At 40.4% G+C, this 8373-nt stretch overlaps 1 protein-coding gene across 1 annotated transcript in view; it reads right to left on the reverse strand.

Annotated features, from left to right (window-relative positions):
- Window positions 1–1499, reverse strand: part of LOC130331776 (cathelin-related peptide SC5-like) — a 45865-nt gene extending 44366 nt beyond the window's left edge. Inside the window, exon 1 of the mRNA XM_056553718.1 lies at window positions 1317–1499. Within this exon, the coding sequence (XP_056409693.1) occupies window positions 1317–1499 (183 nt within the window). The remainder of the gene's footprint in view (window positions 1–1316) is intronic.
- Between the last annotated feature and the right edge of the window lie 6874 nt (window positions 1500–8373).

The following is an 8373-nucleotide window of genomic DNA, read 5'->3' on the forward strand; positions in this document are numbered from 1 at the left end:
TCATACAGCAGCTGCTAAGTACTGGAAGGATTAATATTTTTATAGAGAAGTAATTTACAAATCTGTTTAACTTTCTGGCACCAGTTAATTAAAAAAAAAAAATGTTTTCCAGCGGAGTACCCCTTTAAGGTTCTTACTAACAACCAGAAGTGCCCCCTTTTCCCCTTTTTTGTTTTACTTGAGCCCCTGCCCTCCAAAACGTCTGTTCACATCCCTGTTTCATGACAAACACTTACTGAAAGGTAGTAGTGACAAACACTTACTGAAAGGTAGTAGTGACAAACACTTACCGAAACGTAGTAGTGACAAACACTTACCGAAACGTAGTAGTGACACACACTTACCGAAAGGTAGTAGTGACAAACACTTACCGAAACGTAGTAGTGACACACACTTACCGAAACGTAGTAGTGACACACACTTACCGAAAGGTAGTAGTGACAAACACTTACCGAAACGTAGTAGTGACAAACACTTACCGAAACGTAGTAGTGACACACACTTACCGAAAGGTAGTAGTGACAAACACTTACCGAAACGTAGTAGTGACACACACTTACCGAAACGTAGTAGTGACACACACTTACCGAAAGGTAGTAGTGACAAACACTTACCGAAACGTAGTAGTGACAAACACTTACCGAAACGTAGTAGTGACAAACACTTACCGAAACGTAGTAGTGACAAACACTTACCGAAACGTAGTAGTGACAAACACTTACCGAAACGTAGTAGTGACAAACACTTACCGAAACGTAGTAGTGACAAACACTTACCGAAACGTAGTAGTGACAAACACTTACCGAAACGTAGTAGTGACAAACACTTACCGAAACGTAGTAGTGACAAACACTTACCGAAAGGTAGTAGTGACAAACACTTACCGAAAGGTAGTAGTGACAAACACTTACCGAAACGTAGTAGTGACAAACAATTACCGAAACGTAGTAGTGACAAACACTTACTGAAAGGTAGTAGTGACAAACACTTACTGAAAGGTAGTAGTGACAAACACTTACCGAAACGTAGTAGTGACAAACACTTACCGAAAGGTAGTAGTGACAAACACTTACCGAAAGGTAGTAGTGACAAACACTTACCGAAAGGTAGTAGTGACAAACACTTACCGAAAGGTAGTAGTGACAAACACTTACCGAAATGTAGTAGTGACAAACACTTACCGAAACGTAGTAGTGACAAACACTTACCGAAATGTAGTAGTGACAAACACTTACCGAAACGTAGTAGTGACAAACACTTACCGAAATGTAGTAGTGACAAACACTTACCGAAAGGTAGTAGTGACAAACACTTACCGAAACGTAGTAGTTACCATCATCTTCAGCCCTTAAGAGCTTAAACAGGAAATTTGTGCCCAAATATTTGTTGGTAAAATGAATAACTTCTGCAATGTCTTCTAGGGAAGAGTCAATGGGGGCAGCGGCGGCGACGGCGAGTAAGTGTCCGCAGAGGACGAGATACTTCACGGAGCCGTCCATTCCTGGTGTCCGGAGCGGTGGAGCCGAGCAGCCGGTCTCCTGGTCTCTGCAGGACAATGCTCCGCGGCTCTGCAGATATAAGGGAGCTGTCTGGCAGCGGCACAAGGAGCGACAATCTCAGGTATTCGGGTCAGTAAACACTCAGAGGTCAGGTGCGCATACTTCTCAGGACATGACGAAACCTTGGGAGAATGGGCTGCAGGGAATGTCCAGGATCCGCCACGTCTCCACGGAATCAGGGATCTTGTTCTGTGTCGGATATTCCTGGAAATGTAGTGTAAATGCTTCATTAATATAGAAGAAACATCTTCCTGCTATCAGGAAACCATTTAGATCAGTGGTGTCAAACTGTGACCCTCCAGATGTTGCAAAACTTTAACTCTCAGAATGCCACCAAAGAACCGTCTGCCTCCTCCAGAGGATGCACACTGTCCCCGAAAGGTAAATCAAGGCTTCCTTCTCATCTTATCCCTTAGTGCAGTGGTCTTTAAATTGCAGCCCTGCAGCTTTTGCAAAACTTCAACTCCCAGCATGCCCGGACAGCCGTTGGCTGTCCGGGCATGCTGGGAGTTGAAGTTATGCAACATCTGGAGGGCCACAGTTTGGAGACCACAGATTTAACCTCTTAAGGACGCAGGGCGTACCTGTATGCCCTGCGCCCGGTGTTCAAAACAACGTGGCCCCGCATCATACCGGGTCGGTCCTGGCTGCTAATGATAGCCGGGACCCTGGGATAATAGCACGTGGAACAGATCGTTGTGCCGCGCGCTATTAGCCCTTCAGACGCGGCAATCAAAGTTGATCGCCGTGTCCAAAACGAAAGTAAAAGCTTCCCGACAGCTCAGTCGGGCTGATCGGGACTATCGCGATAAAATCACGATGTACCGATCAGCAAGGACACGAGCGGAGACCCCCTTACCTTGCTCCGTCGCATCCGATCAGCGTTTGATTGCTCCAAGCCTGAGCTACAGGCGTGAGTAATCGAGCCTCTATCTCGCTGATCCATGCAAAGCTACGGCTTTTCAGGGATCAGGGTAAAAGATCAGTGTGTGCAGTGTTATAGGTCCCTATGGGATAACAATGATCAGTATAAGAGATCAGTGTGTGCAGTGTTATAGTCTCCTATGAGATAATAATGATCAGTATAAAAGATCAGTGTGTGCAGTGTTATAGTTCCCTATGGGATAACAATGATCAGTATAAGAGATCAGTGTGTACAGTGTTATAGTCTCCTATGGGATAACAATGATCAGTATAAGAGATCAGTGTGTGCAGTGTTATAGTCTCCTATGGGATAACAATGATCAGTATAAGAGATCAGTGTGTACAGTGTTATAGTCTCCTATGGGATAACAATGATCAGTATAAGAGATCAGTGTGTGCAGTGTTATAGTCTCCTATGGGATAACAATGATCAGTGTAAGAGATCAGTGTGTGCAGTGTTATTGTCTCCTATGGGATCACAATGATCAGTGTAAGAGATCAGTGTGTGCAGTGTTATAGTCTCCTATGGGATAACAATGATCAGTATAAGAGATCAGTGTGTGCAGTGTTATAGGTCCCTATGGGATAACAATGATCAGTATAAGAGATCAGTGTGTGCAGTGTTATAGGTCCCTATGGGATAACAATGATCAGTATAAGAGATCAGTGTGTGCAGTGTTATAGGTCCCTATGGGATAACAATGATCAGTATAAAAGATCAGTGTGTGCAGTGTTATTGTCTCCTATGGGATAATAATGATCAGTATAAGAGATCAGTGTGTGCAGTGTTATAGTCTCCTATGGGATAACAATGATCAGTATAAGAGATCAGTGTGTGCAGTGTTATAGGTCCCTATGGGATAACAATGATCAGTATAAGAGATCAGTGTGTGCAGTGTTATAGGTCCCTATGGGATAACAATGATCAGTATAAGAGATCAGTGTGTGCAGTGTTATAGGTCCCTATGGGATAACAATGATCAGTATAAGAGATCAGTGTGTGCAGTGTTATAGGTCCCTATGGGATAACAATGATCAGTATGAGAGATCAGTGTGTGCAGTGTTATAGTTCCCTATGGGAGCTATAACATTGCAAAAAAAAAGATAAAAAAAAAAAAAGTTAATAAAGGTCATTTAACCCCTTCCCTAATAAAAGTTTGAATCACCCCCCCTTTTCCTTTAAAAAAAAAACAGTGTAAATAAAAAAGTAAATAAACATATGTGATATCGCCGCGTGCGTAAATGTCCAAACTATAAGAATATATTGTTAATTAAACCGCACAGTCAATGGTGTACGCGCAAAAAAATTCCGAAGTGCAAAATAGCGTATTTTTGGTCACTTTTTATATCATGAAAAGAGTTATAAAAAACTATCAAAAAGTCCGATCAATACAAAAATGAAAACAATAAAAACTTCAGAACACAGCGCAAAAAAATGAGTCCTCATACCGGCCGGTACGCTGAAAAAAAAAAAGTTATAGGGGTCAGAAGATGAGACTTTTTAAGGTATAAAGTTTCGTGCATGTAGTTATGATTTTTTCAGAAGTGCGACAAAATTAAACCTATATAAGTAGGGGATCATTTTAATCGTATGGTCCTACAGAATAAAGAGAAGGGGTCATTTTTACCGAAAAATTTACTACGTAGAAACAGAAGCCCCCAAAAGTTACAAAATAAAAATTTTTCTTCAATTCTGTCGCACAATGAATTTTTTTTATGTTTCACCAAAGATTTTTTGGTAAAATGAATGATGTCACTGAAAAGTAGAATTGGTGGCGCAAAAAATAAGCATCATATGGATTTTTAGGTGCAAAATTGAAGGCGTTATGATTTTTTAAAGGTAAGGAGGAGAAAAACGAAAATGGAAAAACTCAAGGACTTAAGGGGTTAAATTGCAGCACTGCAGCTTTTGCAAAACTTCAACTCCCAGCATGCTCGGACAGCCGTTGGCTGTCCGGGCATGCTGGGAGTTGAAGTTATGCAACATCTGGAGTGCCACAGTTTGGAGACCGCTGATTTAAATCCTTTGTTATTGCAGTAAACAAAAAAAAATTCTTGTTTCTTGTTTTTATTTTTTTCATGTTCCTCCCCCCCCCCCCCCCCCCCTGTATATATTTACCAAGATCGTCACTACTTGTAGATACAGTATACATAGAAGTACTGACAGGAGGTGTAACAGAGTAAGAGAAAGGAGCTGCTCCTGTTCTGTGTGTGCAGAGTAATTACTGGGCTCACTGGGGTGCGATGTGCTGCAGCAGCTCAGACCCGGTGAGAAACAACATTATATCAGTTGGAAACAGCCTGCAATAGAGTTACTATACAGAGAGAAAGATAGGAATCTACACTATACAGAGAGAAAGATAGGATTCTACACTATACAGAGAGGAAGATAGGAATCTACACTATACAGAGAGGAAGATAGGATTCTACACTATACAGAGAGGAAGATAGGATTCTACACTATACAGAGAGGAAGATAGGATTCTACACTATACAGAGAGGAAGATAGGAATCTACACTATACAGAGAGAGGAAGATAGGAATCTACACTATACAGAGAGGAAGATAGGATTCTACACTATACAGAGAGGAAGATAGGATTCTACACTATACAGAGAGGAAGATAGGAATCTACACTATACAGAGAGGAAGATAGGATTCTACACTATACAGAGAGAAAGATAGGATTCTATACTATACAGAGAGGAAGATAGGAATCTACACTATACAGAGAGGAAGATAGGGATCTACACTATACAGAGAGGAGGATAGGGATCTATACTATACAGAGAGGAAGATAGGATTCTACACTATACAGAGAGGAAGATAGGATTCTACACTATACAGAGAGGAAGATAGGATTCTATACTATACAGAGAGGAAGATAGGATTCTACACTATACAGAGAGGGAGATAGGATTCTACACTATACAGAGAGGAAGATAGGATTCTACACTATACAGAGAGGAAGATAGGATTCTACACTATACAGAGAGGAAGATAGGGATCTACACTATACAGAGAGGAAGATAGGAATCTACACTATACAGAGAGGAAGATAGGATTCTACACTATACAGAGAGGGAGATAGGATTCTACACTATACAGAGAGGAAGATAGGGATCTACACTATACAGAGAGGAAGATAGGATTCTACACTATACAGAGAGGAAGATAGGATTCTACACTATACAGAGAGGAAGATAGGATTCTACACTATACAGAGAGGAAGATAGGATTCTACACTATACAGAGAGGAAGATAGGAATCTACACTATACAGAGAGGAAGATAGGGATCTACACTATACAGAGAGGAAGATAGGAATCTACACTATACAGAGAGGAAGATAGGAATCTACACTATACAGAGAGGAAGATAGGAATCTACACTATACAGAGAGGAAGATAGGGATCTACACTATACAGAGAGGAAGATAGGAATCTACACTATACAGAGAGGAAGATAGGATTCTACACTATACAAAGAGGAAGATAGGGATCTACACTATACAGAGAGGAAGATAGGATTCTACACTATACAGAGAGGAAGATAGGATTCTACACTATACAGAGAGGAAGATAGGATTCTACACTATACAGAGAGGAAGATAGGATTCTACACTATACAGAGAGGAAGATAGGAATCTACACTATACAGAGAGGAAGATAGGATTCTACACTATACAGAGAGGAAGATAGGATTCTACACTATACAGAGAGGAGGATAGGATTCTACACTATACAGAGAGGAAGATAGGATTCTACACTATACAGAGAGGAAGATAGGATTCTACACTATACAGAGAGGAAGATAGGATTCTACACTATACAGAGAGGAAGATAGGAATCTACACTATACAGAGAGGAAGATAGGAATCTACACTATACAGAGAGGAGGATAGGATTCTACACTATACAGAGAGGAAGATAGGATTCTATACTATACAGAGAGGAAGATAGGAATCTACACTATACAGAGAGGAAGATAGGAATCTACACTATACAGAGAAGAGGATAGGATTCTACACTATACAGAGAGGAAGATAGGATTCTACACTATACAGAGAGGAAGATAGGATTCTACACTATACAGAGAAGAGGATAGGATTCTACACTATACAGAGAGGAAGATAGGATTCTACACTATACAGAGAGGAAGATAGGATTCTACACTATACAGAGAGGAAGATAGGGATCTACACTATACAGAGAGGAAGATAGGGATCTACACTATACAGAGAGGAAGATAGGATTCTACACTATACAGAGAGGAAGATAGGGATCTACACTATACAGAGAGAAAGATAGGATTCTACACTATACAGAGAGGAAGATAGGATTCTACACTATACAGAGAGGAAGATAGGGATCTACACTATACAGAGAGGAAGATAGGGATCTACACTATACAGAGAGGAAGATAGGACTCTACACTATACAGAGAGGAAGATAGGATTCTACACTATACAGAGAGGGAGATAGGATTGTACACTATACAGAGAGGAAGATAGGATTCTACACTATACAGAGAGGGAGATAGGATTCTACACTATACAGAGAGGAAGATAGGATTCTACACTATACAGAGAGGAAGATAGGATTCTACACTATACAGAGAGGAGGATAGGATTCTACACTATACAGAGAGGAAGATAGGATTCTGCACTATACAGAGAGGAGGATAGGATTCTACACTATACAGAGAGGAAGATAGGATTCTATACTATACAGAGAGGAAGATAGGATTCTACACTATACAGAGAGGAAGATAGGATTCTACACTATACAGAGAGGAAGATAGGATTCTACACTATACAGAGAGGAAGATAGGATTCTACACTATACAGAGAGGAAGATAGGGATCTACACTATACAGAGAGGAAGATAGGAATCTACAATATACAGAGAGGAAGATAGGATTCTACACTATACAGAGAGGAAGATAGGGATCTACACTATACAGAGAGGAAGATAGGATTCTACACTATACAGAGAGGAAGATAGGATTCTACACTATACAGAGAGGAAGATAGGCTTCTACACTATACAGAGAGGAAGATAGGATTCTACACTATACAGAGAGGAAGATTGGATTCTACACTATACAGAGAGGAAGATAGGATTCTACACTATACAGAGAGGAAGATAGGATTCTACACTATACAGAGAGGAAGATAGGATTCTACACTATACAGAGAGGAAGATAGGGATCTACACTATACAGAGAGGAAGATAGGAATCTACACTATACAGAGAGGAAGATAGGATTCTACACTATACAGAGAGGAAGATAGGATTCTACACTATACAGAGAGGAAGATAGGATTCTACACTATACAGAGAGGAAGATAGGATTCTACACTATACAGAGAGGAAGATAGGGATCTACACTATACAGAGAGGAAGATAGGAATCTACACTATACAGAGAGGAAGATAGGATTCTACACTATACAGAGAGGAAGATAGGAATCTACACTATACAGAGAGGAAGCTAGGATTCTACACTATACAGAGAGGAAGATAGGATTCTACACTATACAGAGAGGAAGATAGGATTCTACACTATACAGAGAGAAAGATAGGACTCTACACTATACAGAGAGGAAGATAGGATTCTACACTATACAGAGAGGAAAGATAGGACTCTACACTATACAGAGAGGAAGATAGGATTCTACACTATACAGAGAGGAAGATAGGAATCTACACTATACAGAGAGGAAGATAGGATTCTACACTATACAGAGAGGAAGATAGGATTCTACACTATACAGAGAGGAAGATAGGATCTACACTATACAGAGAGGAAGATAGGATCTACACTATACAGAGAGGAAGATAGGATTCTACACTATACAGAGAGGGAAGATAGGATCTACACTATACA

This window comes from Hyla sarda, unplaced genomic scaffold (genome assembly GCF_029499605.1).
Source record: "Hyla sarda isolate aHylSar1 unplaced genomic scaffold, aHylSar1.hap1 scaffold_357, whole genome shotgun sequence".
Taxonomy (NCBI): Eukaryota; Metazoa; Chordata; class Amphibia; order Anura; family Hylidae; genus Hyla; species Hyla sarda.